Genomic DNA, 16,714 nt, shown 5'->3' with positions numbered 1-16,714 from the left:
TCTTGGTTATAAAGGATCCCCCTTTACGTGGCAGGGCCTTAAATGGGGTAATTTGGACAGAGTCTTTAAAAGACTAGATCGAGTGGCTGCAAATTTAACTTGGAGATTGGAGTTTGAGGAGGCTAAAGTCACTAATTTACCTAGATTGTAATCAGATCATAATCCTGTTCTGTTGGACTTATGGGATATAAAATCTGAGAAGTCTAATAGACCTTTCCGGTTTGTGGCAGCTTGGCAAGATCACCCAGAATTTAATCAGTTTTTTGGGTCAACGTGGAGTAGTTCTTTTGATATACCTTATATGCTTCAAAGGTTTATACCAGCTATTAGGGATTGGAATAGGAGAGTATTTGGGAATATTCAGAGGAAAAAATGGAACTGATGAAAAAATTGGAGCATATCCAAAATAAGAGGGTTCAGTTTGATACGGAGAGACTTGGTAGGATGGAAAATATTTGTCAGATGAAGATTTCACAAATTTTAAATGAAGAGGAAAACTATGGTTTCAAAAGTCAAGACAGCAGTGGATTAAAAATGGGGACAGAAATACTAAATTATACCATCTTAGTACAATTGTTCGTCGGAGCAGCAACAAAATAGCAAGACTTAAGGATAATGGGAATAGATGGATTACAAGTCCGGATGAGCTGAAGAACAATGCCTGCAATTTTTATCAGAAGCTTTTCACTGAGGAGAATACAAATAGAAGATGGTTGAATTCAGAAAATTTATGGCCTCAGATGTCTCATGAGGTCAAATTGAATTTGGATAAATGGCCTTCTCAACAGGAAATTCATTGTGCAATCTTTGACATGGGTAGCCTCAAAGCCCCAGGTAGAGATGGTTTCCCTGCAATTTTTTCCAACGAAATTAGGAAGTGGTGAAGGATCAGGTGTGTAACCTTGTAAATTCTGTTTGGGAATACCCTGAGATTATCTCGTCCATCAATTCAACACTACTGGTTCTTATCCCAAAGAGTCAGTCACCTTCTCATATAAGCCAGTTTAGGCCCATCTCCCTTTGTCCGATTATTTATAAAATAACAACAAAAATTCTAGTGTTGAGGTTAAAGCCAATAATGATGAAGATGATTTCCCATCTTCAGGCCAACTTTGTCCCCCATAGGCATATTCAAGATAATATCATAATTTCCCAAGAAACCATTCATACAATGCATCGGATGAGAGGGAAGAAAGCCTTCATGGCTATTAAGGTTGATCTTAAGAAGGCTTACGATAGATTAAATTGGAATTTTCTGAAGAATATTATGCAGGAAATGAGTTTACCCCGGAAGATGGTAGACATTGTAATGCAAGCTATCTCTTCTCCTAAAATTAATATCTTGTGGAATGGAAATTTGACAGAGGATTCTCAGCCTTCCAGAGGCATAAGACAGGGAGATCCACTCTCACCTTATCTTTTTGTAATGGGAATGGAAAAATTATCTCATATAGTGGATACATCAGTCAAAGGGGGTTTGTGGAATCCTATCAGAATTGGGAAGGAAGGGCCTCAGATTTCTCACTTGATGTTTGCTGATGATTTAATGCTTTTTGCGGAGGCAAAAGTAGATCAAATTCAGGTAATTTTAAAGTGCTTAGATTTATTTGGGGAAATCTCAGGTCAAAAAGTTAGTGTTTAGAAGACAAATATTTTCTTTTCAAAGAATACCTCTGAAGATGTGGCAAGAACTACTCAACCGGTTGTTTCAACTTGTACTGGACGTTGTTATTTGGTGTTATGTGTTGGAAAGCTTGGTCTTGGAGAAATGAAATTCTCCACGCTGCAGGAGGAATTGATAGCAGGTATAAGATTGAGATTATAATTTCTTATGCTAACGAGGTGTTTTTAGCTTGTGAATCGGGTAATAATAGGATTTGTGATAGATCTATTCCAGCAATCATGATTAGATGGGAGCCTCCTGAGCATGGGTGGATCAAAAAAAATACTGATGGGGCTTCCAGAGGTAACCCGGGTAGAGCTGCTTGTGGTGGTCTGATTCGTGGTCCAGACGATAAGTGGTTGGAAGCTTTCTCTTACAGGGTGGGTTATTGCAATGTAATTACTGCTGAATTGTGGAGTATTCTAAAAGGGCTGGAGAGAGCTTGGGTAGGTGGATGTCGGTTCAATTGTTACATAATTACAAGGAAGGTAATATTTGTGCAGACTGGTTAGCTAATATTCCGCTGGAGAATTCTGATCAAGAAAATTTTACTGTATTTCAGTTTCTCCCTCCTGAGATTAGATGGTTGTATTTTTTTGATTTTAACTCTGTTCACAGGGCTAGACACTCCCTGATGTAATTTTTTATTTTTTTGTGTTTGTTTAGAGGCATAGCCCCTCACCAAAAAAAAAACACTTTAACTTCTATAAAAAAAAAAAGCAAAATGATATTGACAGACTTCTTCTACTATTATAAGATCGAAACAACAATAATAATGATAAAAGATATTTTACACCATACAAAAGGCAAATTAACTTCATTACTTTGATAGAAAGGTTATAAAAAGCATTCCGCTAATTTATAAACTATATATTTTCCCAAAAAATAAAATAAAATTGGGGCCTTAGTGTATGCCTACTTTTCTCATTATGCTCTGTTATAAAAGAGGTGACTTAGATTTTGATGTTCAATCTACACAACAGCAACAAGCATGCATGTTACGTGTCTTCTGGAGAAGGCATTATCATGTGATAACATAAACAATACTTTGCATGATTATCAATAATAAACAATACTGCAACTATTTGCAAATTTTGGGGGATGTGGGGAGCTTTTTCGGTACGACAGTGGCACAACATTTTTGATGCAACAGTAGTATTATAACTATGTATTTCGAGAAATACATAATTATAATACTAAAGTTGAATTTTTTCCATCTCTCTCCCATACACATGCCAGCCAATGTGTCATCATCCCACTGGTGGGATACACCTACGACGGTGTATTGTAAAAATCGGGTCTGATTTGGCATAATTGCATCAACTTTGGAATCCACAACTAAAAAAAAAGGATTCTATAAGCAGCTATAACAATATATTGTACATAAAATAATTATGGTGACATTAGAGGAAAATTATGTCAAGAAAAGATACAACTTCCAATCTCAGCGGAATAAATCTTGAATCTATAGGGCTTTCTTTACTTGAAAGAAGTTGGAACGCTCCTTGTTAGCCGCGTCTACATCCTCCGGAGATGCCACTGCAACCACAACCCCTTTATCCTTAACTGCTTCCATTGCATCCATAAATTCTTTGAAGTCCTTCAAACTGAGGAAGAAATAAAACAGAATAAGAACAAATGGTTTCAAAGGTCAGGATCAAATTTAGTGCAAAGCAGATGTCTAAGCAGTCACACCAAGTTCCCAGGTAGTATGATGAATTTATATGCAAAAGTACCCATATTCCTTTTTTTATTGCTCCTTTTTCCATAAGTGAATAACAGTATCCAAGGACAAGAAGGAGGCATAAACCTCTTGCAAGATTTTCAAAACGTCTAACACTATGCATTCTGGGAATCTTTGTCCCTATCAGCAACAAAACTAAATGTAAAACGATATCATCCAACTACGGGGACATTTTACACGGAAAACAGCCATGATAAAATTTAAATTGATTCCAGATTCAGAAAGTCATTTCAGGATTGTTAACAGCTCATGCCAAGCAAAAAAATGTAGGGATTTCCTTTCCTCCTTTTACATAAAAATTGTCAAATTTCCTGCTCACACAAAGAAATAATGGGTCCCGCCATTTTATAAAATAAAAAATAAGAAAAAAATGAGGCACAATTCCCTCTGTTAGTGCAGGAAAAAGAATTCACTTTCCTGTTACATAACAAAAAGTTTACCGAAAAATGTATGAGATGAGACTTTATTATTTTGCTTTATCAATAGCAGTGGATCAAATGGTCCTATTCAAAAAAAGTAGAAGATTAGATCATATGCATCAATCAACAATCAGAATCTTCACCTAGTAGATAATATCTCTTCACGTCTCCGTCGCCTTTCTTCCTCTGTGATACCTAGTAAGTATCGCAACATACTGCAAATGAAATGAAGAGTAAGCATAGTTTGTAACTATAATAAGAAAAGCACCAACAGTTGCACATTTAGAAGCAACCACTAAGCGCAGTTATCAACAACTATGACAGAGCGGCCTGTATCCATTCACCATCGCGGCCGCTATTCTTCAGAGAGAAAAATCTCCTATTTACCCAACCTGTTTTGTGCGATACTGAAGCCATATTTTGGAGGTATGTTTGCAATTTCCCCTTGTTTTACATCAAAAGCCCTGCGTGTTTCTGATTCAAGACTAAACACACCTTTCATTCACACTAATATTTGAGAGTTGAGACCAAAAAACATGACGAAGAATGGCCTCCTCCGTTTCCGGCCACTGACCACAGCTCTCTAGTGGTGTTTCCAGCCAACCCACGGCAGTACAGCATTGTTTCCAGCAAAGTCTGCTTTCATGCATCACAGCACAACCCTCATTTGGTCTCTGTTCTTTCTTTTTCCAGCATTTCTGTTGTATTTTTCTCTGTTATTTTGTTGTTTCAGAGAGGTAGCTTCACTTTTTAACAATTTTCAGAGAGGTCTGAAAGTGTTTGCCTGATTTTCAAAGAGATCTCTGTTTTTTTAATTATTAATTTTAGAGAGGTCTTGATTTTTGTTATTGACTTGTGTGTTTAGTTTGAGACTATGACTTTAGATTATTAATTACGAATGTCTTTAATTTTCGGTTTTTATTTTTTATTTTTGAGCATTTATATGTGTAGTATAAAATACTTAACTTGTATTTATAATTTTTAGTATTAGAGTCATCCCGCTATCAGCTATTTTGCTATAGCAGTTTCGGGATATGCCACTCCGCATTGCTACGTGGGATTGATAACTACGGTCTACGCCACTAATAATTCAGCAATTAATCTTGGTTGTAACGAGGTTGGAAAATGTTTATAATTCTAGGAAATGAGATGCGAAAAACGAAATATAGATAGAAAACAAGCTCCAAAAGCATTAAATATCTCATATACATACCTACTATAACCTTTGGCATCAGGAAGTTGATAGGCATCCACATCCCCAATGGTTCCTATTATGGCTTTCGTTAGAGTATCATCATCTATTTTTAGTTCTCTTAAGAAGTCACAAGTTCCATCATATACATCAAGTGTCTTCAGCAAGTTGGGATCACGATAAGATAAGAAGGAGAACACTCCTAGAGAGAGAAAGAAAAAGGTAAGATTCCAGGGATGCTGCTCAGTAATTATGCCTAAATATAATAAAACTTACCTGAATGAGTATCAAAATCACAGAAACCTCCATAAGCTCCCCCACTAACACGGACACGATCCCACAACCATGTATTACTAATGTATTTGGAAATTACATATGCACTCCCATTAAGCTTATAACCATTATCATAAATGTTGGTTGCTTTTCCAACGTAATTAACCTGTAGAAGGAAACACCATTATTTATTGACAGAAAAACAAATTGCATGCAAGAAAAGAAATAAATAAAAAAATATAGCGTCAAAGATAGTTACACTCTGCCCATGGACAATAGTTATAAAATTATGTACATAAGGGATGAAAAAAGGAAATAATCTTACCTGAGTAGGAATTACGATAGCTTCATTTGTCAATGGAAGTCTAACATTCCAAGTAGTTGTTGCAATTGGAGAGCTAGTAGGAAGCATATCAACAAATTTGCTCACAACTCTTTCCATGTTTGCAAGGTTTTTCCCATCAGCAGTGATGTTTATCAAGCACCCTTGCTTCGAAAATACATATTTGCGAATCTCCTCAAGAGATGATGAGATATCAGCCCAATCTTGATCAACTCTCTCTTCAAGAGTTCGGAGGAATTCGAGGTAACTAGAAAGAATAAGCCAGAAATATATAAATATACAACAGGAATTATAAATCTGTTTCCCATAAAAAGTAGATTAAAAAGAACAATTATGAAACCTTAAACCTTACACAGATAATAGTAGTACTGAAGTATTATTAATTTTTTTTTACTATTATTAGAAGCATTTAATATGATAAGAATGGGGATAATGACAAAGAACTATATATAAATGCGCCCTCAAAATAAATCATAAGTGTATCTTAATATTCCAACCTGAGACCACCCATCTTTTCTGACATCCAGCCTGCTGCATTTAGTTTTGCATCCATCCTTGCAGCTGCAATTCCATGACCACTGCCTCTTAACCGGTTCTAATAATAGACAAATACACAATATAGTAATCAGTATACAGGTTCCGCATATGGCATTTTATCATTTTATCCTCTCGTTACATAAAACAGTTTGATAATTACCTCCATTCTTGCTCTACTCTGGGAAACAAATTGTTTGAAACGCTGTTGGTCTGTAAATTGGACATCTTGAAGAACAGAATTAACCTAAGGTTAAGTAGCAGCGTGAAATTAGGCTTTACATGAACACTAGAAATTTTAGGCTAATAATTCAGAGCACTGAGGAATGAAACAGGAAAGTTTCAAACAAATAGAAGCACCAAGTCATAAAGGTCTTCAGCACGCCCAGCCATGGCTTTGCCTCGAACAATCATGTGACTGCATGGATCTTCCTTGCCCCGTACTGATGATGTGAAAGGATAAACTGATATTCCTCCAGTTTTCCTTCCAATTAATTGGTTTAGTTGGACAAAAGTCAAGTCCTTTGTGCCCATCTCCAGCAATGATTGGCTGTCAAAAATAACATATGATAGTTACAGAACTTGATGTAATTTATCTATAAAGAAGATGTTTCTAATATACACATGAGGAACAGAAGAAATTAAACATCGACAGGGAAAAGAAAAAAGATTCATTGTTAACAATAATGATAAAAAGGAACATGATGAGAACCAAAAAAATCCAGTAGATGGTTTAATTGTTTAAATGGGAGTATAGGATCAAATCTAATGATTTGTTTTAAGAAACATAACAACATGAAACCTATAAGCAGCCAAGCATCTTCTGAAATGAGATTTAATAAAAATAACAGAACTCCAGAGCAAGGAAGGTCAAGACAATATAACTACCAATTCAATTTGGTATCTAACTTCACTATCCAAGAACATATTAGGATCAATAGATGGATGAAAACAAAATGGAAAACATCCTTCAGAGGTTTTATAATTACCAAAACAGTGGCACCAACGGAAGAAGTTCTTGCTTCAATGAACTCATGTTGAATACTATTTCAGTGTAAAGTACATCATTGGTAAAGAGGTCATGCTGCAAAACTTTTACTCCATTGATATCGCCAACCTACATTAAGCATGCAAGTCCTTTGTGAATCTCTAAAGATAATAAGGCAAACATGTAAAAGACTCTCACTCAAGGGAAGCAGCAATGATAACCTCAGTGGGAACACAAATAGGTTCTTTAGGAATATCTTGTAGAGAAAGGCTAGGAACAGTTTTCAAAGCTTCAGGTGGGTCAGGAGTTTCCTGCTTAAGCCGAAGCTCATGAGTAGCACGGGTCAACTCTGCCAGATCTTCTGTTGTCATACTAGCTTTAACTTGCTGCAATATCTGTTTCTCTCTGGCTTCATCACGAGCAGCTTTTTCAGGATCGGGCTGGCAAGGAAGGATTTTCATCAATAACCAACATATTGGGTGCAAAATGGCTTCACCCAAACACAGGTTTTCATGGCTAAAATAAGTAAATAAGTACCTGCATTTCCACAGCAACTTGATGAGGGTTGTTCAAGATGAATTTCTCTATTAGAGGAGAAAAAACAGATTTAGAGCCCTCCTTTGCTATTCTTGATTTTAGGTCTTGAAGAGGTTTCTCATATTTCAGTGGCTCGAAGGGATTCATATCATAAATCCATTTACCCTACAAATGTAAACCAAAACAATTATAAATTTCAATCGGCAAAGGATACCCATTTTCCACACCCCAAAAAATTGACCACATCTTACAATGGACCGGAGCATGAGGGACAAACCACGAGGAAATGACCCGGTGTTATTCTCCCTGAGAGAAAATTCAATTGTATTCATAGAAGCCTCGATGGCATTTGTATCAAAACCTTCCTCTGCCAACTTTTTAAGAGTACTCATGATCAGTTCTTCTACCTTATGAATATCATCTTCAGAAACACCCTTCATTCCAATGCAAAATTGAGGCTGAAGTAGTTCATCTTCAACCCCACCACCAACAATGGCATCGCCCAGTCTACTTTCTAGCAAAATTTTCCTCAGTGGTGAAGCAGGAGTTCCCAACAGAAGATGATCCAGAAATCCAAGTGTGAGCTCAGTTTCCAAGTCTAAGGGCTTATCAGAGAGCAACCAGTTAAGGGAAACCATATGCTTCTTCTTCAAATCACCCCCTTCACCAGCAGGATATGTCTCAACAATCCGGACTGGCTTTGAAAATAGTTTCTGTGGTTCAACTTTTGATTCATTTGGGGCCGAACTAGCATCAAACATGTTTAAATACTCTGGACAACAGAAAAGAAGCAGAAGTGGCGAATTGATAAAAGTCTTAACTCTAAAATTATCTTTCATAACTGGTCAGAAATATAGACCATGGACAGAAAACAGTGCAATCATGCCAGTAATATTCTTTCAGTTAGCAACAAAGATAACAGAGTGTATAAAGAAGGTGTAACAAATACATAAATACAAACATATAAATCCAAAGGATGATATATCCGGAAATATAAGGTAAGCTCTTGGACAGTTGGACAACATAGGATTTTCGAAGGGAAACTCAATACAACCTTGTGTTTGTTCCAAAATTCCAATTCCTTAAAGGACAACATTAGTATAAATTTCAGAAGGGATAAGAATATGTTTAAACTGTAGATCTAATTACTCCACCTCAGTATTCTTCTTTATTTACAATAGAGAAAAGCTGAAGGAGGGACCTTTTAGGCTTGGCATAACTATACAGACCCAACTTTCCGATGCTTAAAAATTACGCATAAAGGGAAAGGGAAATGTATCAGGTTCCTGAATGCTGACTTGCTTGGCTAATACCATTAAACAGAACAGAAGGGCCCTCTGTGAGCACTGAAAGAGCTCCCTCAAGGTCATCCATAGCAAGGGTAAAATGCGTTTGAGTAGTGAGTGACTTAGGCCATAGGCTCTAGCTATCACTCTAATCAAGAGTCTGGACTTGGATCTACAAGAGCACTACAACAAAGCCACTGTCCCTAATTGTCAGCCTTTACGTCTAAAGAGCGAGTTAAACTAAATCTTATTACCACTCAGGATGCGGAGGCGCTCATTTGGATCATCATCTCCATAAAACCATATACGCGAATTGCTGGGATGGTAATACTTGCGATGAAATTCCTGTCAATTAAGTTTAAAATAAAAACCATCTTAACATAAATTATTAATCACTAGTGCTGAGATCTAAAGTAGGCTATATGGAAGTAAAAAGGTCACCAAGGTACAAATGCATATGAAAATGTACAATTTTCCCCATCATGCTACAAAAACATGATTCTCAAAACCAACCTTAAACTCCTCAAATGTCAACTTGGGAATAACTCGAGGATCACCTCCGCTGTCAACACCATAGGTAGTGTCTGGGAAAAGAGCCTGTATCAAAGTTACATGCAACAATAATGAATACACACAAGTTAAAGTTAACAAAATATGTCATAAAACTCCTCAAAGTTGGTAATTAAAATATAAAACTGAAATTGACAAACAATATATACTCAAAGTGAATTTAGTGAATGTGATGCTTTCAGGTTCCAGAGACAGGAGCTTGCAAATTGCTATAGTGAATATCAACACAATGTAAAACTCAATGCCAACAGCAAAGAGTAAAATCATTTTAAGACTGTATTATCAGACATTATTATAAGGAAGGGTGTTGTCACCATGTGACCCGAAGGTCACATGTTCCATCCATGTAATCAGCCTCTTACAAATGCAAAGTAAGGCTGCCTACTATAGACCCACACAACGGGTCTGGTCCTTGTCTGGACCTTGCACATAACGGAGCTTTAAAGCTGTAAAGAGATCATGAAATAAAGAGAAGGCTTAAAATATCACCATCCATGAACTATAACAATCACATTGAAACCACTGAAATGCCCCAGTCTCCCAAGGGTTCACATGTAAGAAATGCAAGCCAAACAAAGGATAACAAAAGGAGAAGGCTCAATACAAAACCATAAAGAAAAGGGCAAGTGATTTAAAAAACTAGCCTGTTGAGCAGTCCGCCCAAGTATATTATCTGGTTGAGAGTAGACACCCTTCATCTCATTAAAAACAACACCTAGAACAAAAAAAAAGACATTATTAGAGATGATTGCAAAGCATGACAATCCAAAAATATCAGTGCATGACAAATGCTGCAAGGCATAGAGGGATAGAAAGAGATATAAAGATATGTTTAACCAAACCTTTATAAGTGATATCTTCAGAAGGATCATTGAGCTCAAAGTGCCAACCCTCCTGTTGAAAAGTCTGAAAGTCCTCCACACATCTAGGAAAGAAAACCGCATCCAGGTAGACATCAACCAAATTGTAGAAATCCTGTTTAGAAATATCTCAATCTTATAGTATCAGGCCAACCATTAGATTCAAGAATGAAAGAGCGGAAGTTCAATGTTGAATTTACTGACATGGTTACCTTGGCATTTGTGGAAGCAACTGGGTAACATGTCCTATCAGGATATGTGAATGCATTGAGGAAAGTGTGCAAGCTTCCTTTTAATAATTCCACAAATGGTTCTTTCAAAGGATATTTTCTAGACCCACATAATACACTATGCTCCAAGATGTGAGGGATACCAGTGGAATCTTTCCTGTAGTAACAGATAAAGTCAAGAATTAGGTAAGTGAACACATTATCGAATCACAATTTGAATCGTGGGTCATATGGAATCATAACATTCAAAGACAGACTGAAAAATAGTTTGAAATATATTATATAAATGAAGTATAATGCTAAATTTAATAATTTTAAACTATAATTTGACTAAACAATTTAACCATGAATCTAACAAAATAAAATTATACGTCATAACACATCCATTTATTGCAGTTGAAGAAGAGTATACTGCAGAAAATAATGCAATGTCATAGTTAGTGGTACTTAAAACATACGGAGGAGTGCGGAAAACAATGCCAAAGACTTTATTCTCATCGTGATTGGAAACAGACATGACTTCAGCTCCGGTCTTGTTGTGTCTGAAAAGCACTGCTTTTGATTTGCATTCTGGAATAAATTCCTCGGAAACTTTCTGAAACCCCAATTTATGGGCAACTTCATCCTTTACCTGTGCGAAATCTACATCCAACCAAGAAAATCAAAAATAATAATAATAATAATAATAATAATAATAATAATAATAAATAATATATAATGATTTTAAGAAATTAAAATTAGAATTAGAATTATAAAAAGTAAAGAAGATACCTGAGGAAGATGATGGAATGGGAGGAGAAGCAACGGCTCGTGGGGAGAGGGAAGAGAAGTGGTTAGTGAAGTTAAGGAGCGGAGAAGCAGAGGGAAGCAATCTGGAGTGGCGGCGCGACAGAAAAGGAGAGAGCCTTATTGTAGTTGTTGGGAAGAGAATGGCGGAACAACAATATGAGCGAGTGAGAGAAGAGCGACGACACAAGTATCTGCTGCATGCCACAGACGAGCACGACAGAGAACGAACAAGTGCGGCAGTTTCCATCAAAACCCAATCCCAAATACCCTATTCCACTTCCTTCCACTGCTACTCAACTCAAGGCTATTATAAACCAATCCCAAACATTTCAATATTTTTTCCGTGCACAACAATTACTCTTTTTTCTTCTTCTTCTTTTTTGGGTAATTCAACAATTATTCTTTTAATAGATAGATAAATGTATACAACAATTATTTTGAGTTAATACACACCACAAAAAATAAAATAACCTTCATATTTCAAACATAACAAATATTAAGGGATTGGTTTGTTTAACCATCATATATTTTCTATACTTTTTCTATCAGATATCTTCAGGATTTTTCATATTCAAGCTCATTTTTTATGTAGCTAAATATTTGGTTAGTCTCTTTATTTTGCCCTATGAACAGAAGAACAGGTAAAAAAAAATACAAAGGAGATAAATGTTTAAAAAAACATAGAGGTAAAAACGATGATTTTTTTTTTTTAACTTCTCCCCAGCAATAATTAAAGATAAAGATTTCTCCAGAGATAAGTTATCTACGGTGAACTCAAAACGATATCGTTTTGGGACGAAAATTAAGGTATTTTTGTAATTATAATATATTATAAGGTTATATTAGTTTTTATTATTAAAATTTTTTAATTTTATAATTCAAAACGACGTCGTTTTGAGCTCAGCGAAAATAATTTTATCTCCAATGATTTGAGAAATACTTTTCCCATAATTAAATTAATGAAAAGACTTAACTATGAAAAATGATGTAGAATTTATCAAGGTAGTGGGGATATGACTGTTGTAAATAGAAGGGTTTTGTTGAACATGCGATAGAATTTGTTGTTCAAGAAAAACAAAATTAATATCATTATGAAAAAAAATTAGGATTAATATGTCATGTCATTTGGCACTCTTATCATATGTTTAAATTAGAATTAAAATTAGATAGCGTCCAATTCTTAATATAATTTTTTTGTAAAAAGTAAATTGATCTGTTGATAAGTGTTCGGTTTCTATTATTTTCATCTTTTATTTATTTTTAATATTATTTTTATTTTTAATAAGTAAAATTAAATGTAAAAAATTAAAATATTAGGATGATGAACATATGGATGCCTTGCATCATGCCATTCATTTTTTTGAACAATTATTTACTTATAGGATAGTAATATATTTAAATACAATAATCTCGGCAAACTAAGAAATATATATAAACGACAAACATAAAAAATACATGTGGCTAATGTGACACAAAACCCCTATATTTTCTTGATTAGTTCAATATTGTTTCTCACTGCAAGTCATTCATTTTTATTTTTATTTTTATTTTGCTTTAAGGAAAAGTTCAAAGCCCTTGTGTTTTATTTTTATTTTATCACTTATTCCATTGGGTTTTTTAATCACTTATCTCTTTTATTCTTTATTCTTTTTTTGCAAACTGATCCTAATTACCTCTTTGAGGCGAATCAGAATCTCCTGGTATTCCTACGAGTTCGACTCTTTGAGCCGCCTATGGGACTAATCCAGAGTTCGGGTGCGAGTCCAAGGATTACGGTACTTATGTCCCTCCCCATATGGTGTTGGTATCTCTTTTATTCTTTTTTTTACTGTTAATGAAGGTAAAATAGATAAATTAACCCAATATTAAATAGTATTAAAGATGAACTTAGATACAAATAACTAACAAGGAAAGTAAATAATAATAAAAACTATGGGAATAAAGGAATTTATTTTTATTTTTCTAATTACGTGTGATATTATATTCAATAAATACACATTTTAATTACATTTTCTTCTTACAAAATCAACTTTTCAATTAAAAAATTTCTCTATAATATTTTAGTTGTAATTATCATCCCAAAGTGAACGCAAAATCTTCATATTTGGAGGGGATATTGGTAAAAAAAATAGAAGCTAGTTAATTTAAAACGTGAAAGGAAATATTTATGGGGATACAAGAATAACCGCCTATTTGGCACATTTTTTTTATGGGAATTGTTTTTATTATGTTACATAATCTAAAATTATCTTTCTACACACACAAAATTTATATGGGACCCACTTTAAATTTTTTCTCTTGTTCCTATTCTCTCTCCTCTCTCCTCCTTTTGTGAGAGTAGGAAATTTGTTTTTAGGTTATGTTACATAACAAAAGCAATTCTCTTTTTTTATTAAGTTAAAAGTTATTTTTGAGTTAAAGTTTTAAAAAGAGCTTAAAAAATAAAGAAGTGATTATATTTAATTACAATCATTTTAGACTTATTACTCTTATTATCTGGTAAATTATTGTTTGATCAATTTAAAATCAACGGTAATTATTTTTTTCTTTTTTAACGGTTGATTTTGAATTGATCTATAATAACTAATTAGGTAGTAAGGGTGATAAGCCTAAAATGATGGTAAGTATAATATTTTCCAACAAATAAAGGTAAAAATTGTTTGATAATTGTATAAAATTATTGTCATGGTGTTAAAGAATGAGAAATTAAATAATTTGTTATTAGGATAAATTATTATAGTATAAAATTTATAAATACAAATTTAAAATAAAAGTGAAATGAAAAAATAAATATGAAAACTCTAAAAAGTTAACATACAATTTAAAAAAGCTCTTCCTTGGACTCATACACACCCCTAGTTTGAACCACTCTGTGATAACTCTTAAACAACTGACAACACTTTTGGCCGAAAACTATCTTTTTCCCTCTTGGCACATTCTTTTATTTCATATTGAAATAATTGTTTGCTTTTGGCCTCAATTTTGTTGCTTATAATGGCTTCTCCGTATGCTTAATGACATGTGATATCAATTGTCAAGCATTATCTCCATCATTATTTTTTAAGGAATTGCTTTTTAGAATGAAATCATTTATTTATACTAGTGCAATTTGCAGGCCATCTGTTAGCATGTTTTATCCTCACTCACACATTTTCTGGAAAAACTTCACAGGAAGTCACTCATCCCAGAATTGTTCCAAATCAAACACGTTTAACTATGAAGTTTTTTCGTTATGGGCTACCAAAAAGTATATACATATTGTTAGTATAGGTAATACATATTAATTCTTATAAGCTACCCCAACTGTACAGTCTCATACCTGCACAATCTCAGGAATCCCTCTCTTTCGGATGTTAATTCTTCATTCATATACCTCCCGCTGGAAACCTGCTAGGAGTCGCTCCTTGTTTGTGCCCTTTCGCATCAGTGACAACTCTCTGCCCTCGTCAGCGCATGAAATGTTGTAGAACTGTCCTTAGGCCTTACATATCCACATGCTTCATTCATTAACCTTAGACAACATAGTAACCCCAACCATATTCACACATTAAATGCACCACATCACCCAAAATAATGATTTCAATATTAAACATAACATCCTCAGTCTCGATATGGTTCTCATTACTAGGACCTACCATACATGTTACTCCAACACCCATTATATAAAACACCTCACATGCACGTACTAAGAATTGAACACCTAATACCCTGAATACTCATTCTTAAGCATGTCTCTTTCTTTCTTCACGAAGATCAATTCATTAAGCATTGATACATATCTCTTACAAGAGTATTGATTCTCCATATTAGGATCCTTAAACTGATACATAAATTAACAGTCAATCCCCTCGTTGGTTGAATTTTGAGCCTCATCAATATACTTAAGAACAGTTGGCGTCATTTATGGGGATCCATAAACTCATATTCCCACTCCAAATCATGGTAGACACCAGTAGACACCAGGAAAACTAACATGAGCAAAGTTCATTCGGCCCAGAATCACACGTGGAATCGTAAGAACTCAGCCTAACTAGCAATTCAACCACCACTTGGGGAGGCAGTCTAAGTGGAGGAAGTGCAGTGCAAGTCGATGGCTTAGAAACTTCACTTTCTTATAATGGCAACTCTCACTACCCCATGCAGACCTGCCTCCCATGTCATCCTAGTATTTAGTCTCAATGTTCGGTATTGGTTTTGGATGCTAATACACAAGCCATATTGGAGGGCTTATTAAGAAAGAATCAATAGATGAAGCTCTAATTAGTGGTGACTGAGGTTGGAGGCTAAGAAAAGAAAATGATTTATGAAGGCATTATTCCAATCTCTTAAAGGAGGTTGAAGTTTCAAATGAGTCTGAATTAGAAGAAGAAAAGACTATCTTATGTCACAGCTTGACATGTGACCAACTAGCAGAGTGAGGAAGAGGGGTTTCTTGAGCGTCTACCCCAACAGATTGACAACAGTGTATAGAGGACAAAGACACTGAACCACCTAATCCTTTTCTAGAAGGATAGATTACCATCAAAGGATGCGGTTCAAAGGGGGTGGATTGTTAGGACCTGGCAAATTATCAGAGTAAAATGCAACAAAACACCAACAATGGCTCAGAGAACTGGATTCTCTATTATATTTCAGCAAAGGAAAATGCAACTACAAAGATAATTTGACAGTAATGGAAGAAAAAAGGAAAAAATACAAGCAAAGCTAAAATATTTCCAGAGCAATTAGAGAGTGCTCTAATTCTCTCCTAATCTGGTTTTCCAACCCAAATGTGTCCAATTCCCAATCCCCCTTTTCACATTTACCATCCTCCCCTTTTATACTCAGCCTAACCTTCTTGAATATTCTAAAGTTAGTTATGCCACCTTATTGGTAGTACATAATCTCCTACAACCCACCTTACATACACCTATATATATATTCCTATCAATACTCCCCCCTTAAACTTTCACCTTGTCCTCAAGGTGAAAATTAACAGCTGAATTAATATCTTTCTGGGATCCCATTGCTTACTGATCTCTTCCAGGGTCCCATAGCATGTTGGGAGTCATTCTATTATCACCCTTAAACACAAGTAAAGCCAAACCGCCAAATAAACCAAGAACAACTTTGATTTCACATTGCTCAACCATGCCCACATTAAAAGGGAGATCCAGAACATATATACTTGAAAGTGCCTCTCTAACAAGTGGTTGGAAAATATATCTTTTGTACTCAGGAACATTTTTACAAACACCTAGCGGATGCTCTTCAGAAACCAAAAACCCAAAGGACAACAATGCCAGC

General features: G+C 35.0%; 1 protein-coding gene across 1 annotated transcript; it reads right to left on the bottom strand.

Moving 5' to 3' along the window:
* Window positions 1-2,752: 2,752 nt before the first annotated feature.
* Window positions 2,753-11,749, bottom strand: LOC133299120 (presequence protease 2, chloroplastic/mitochondrial-like). The gene is made up of 19 exons (XM_061498550.1): window positions 11,411-11,749; window positions 11,098-11,281; window positions 10,622-10,796; window positions 10,392-10,524; window positions 10,194-10,264; window positions 9,493-9,576; window positions 9,234-9,324; window positions 7,945-8,465; window positions 7,694-7,858; window positions 7,378-7,596; window positions 7,158-7,285; window positions 6,529-6,718; window positions 6,332-6,415; window positions 6,132-6,229; window positions 5,617-5,881; window positions 5,295-5,457; window positions 5,040-5,220; window positions 3,970-4,041; window positions 2,753-3,270 (listed from the first exon to the last, which is right to left on the bottom strand). Exons 1-19 carry the CDS (start codon window positions 11,673-11,675, stop codon window positions 3,129-3,131), a joined length of 3,231 nt encoding a protein of 1,076 aa, XP_061354534.1. The 5' UTR covers window positions 11,676-11,749; the 3' UTR covers window positions 2,753-3,128.
* Between the last annotated feature and the right edge of the window lie 4,965 nt (window positions 11,750-16,714).

Source organism: Gastrolobium bilobum, unplaced genomic scaffold, assembly GCF_033153095.1.
Source record: "Gastrolobium bilobum isolate Gb01-03AN ecotype WA unplaced genomic scaffold, APGP_CSIRO_Gbil_v1 utg500, whole genome shotgun sequence".
In the NCBI taxonomy this organism is placed as follows: Eukaryota; Viridiplantae; Streptophyta; class Magnoliopsida; order Fabales; family Fabaceae; genus Gastrolobium; species Gastrolobium bilobum.
The sequence above is the reverse complement of the archived record's forward strand: the minus strand, read 5'-3'. Positions and strand labels throughout refer to the sequence as shown.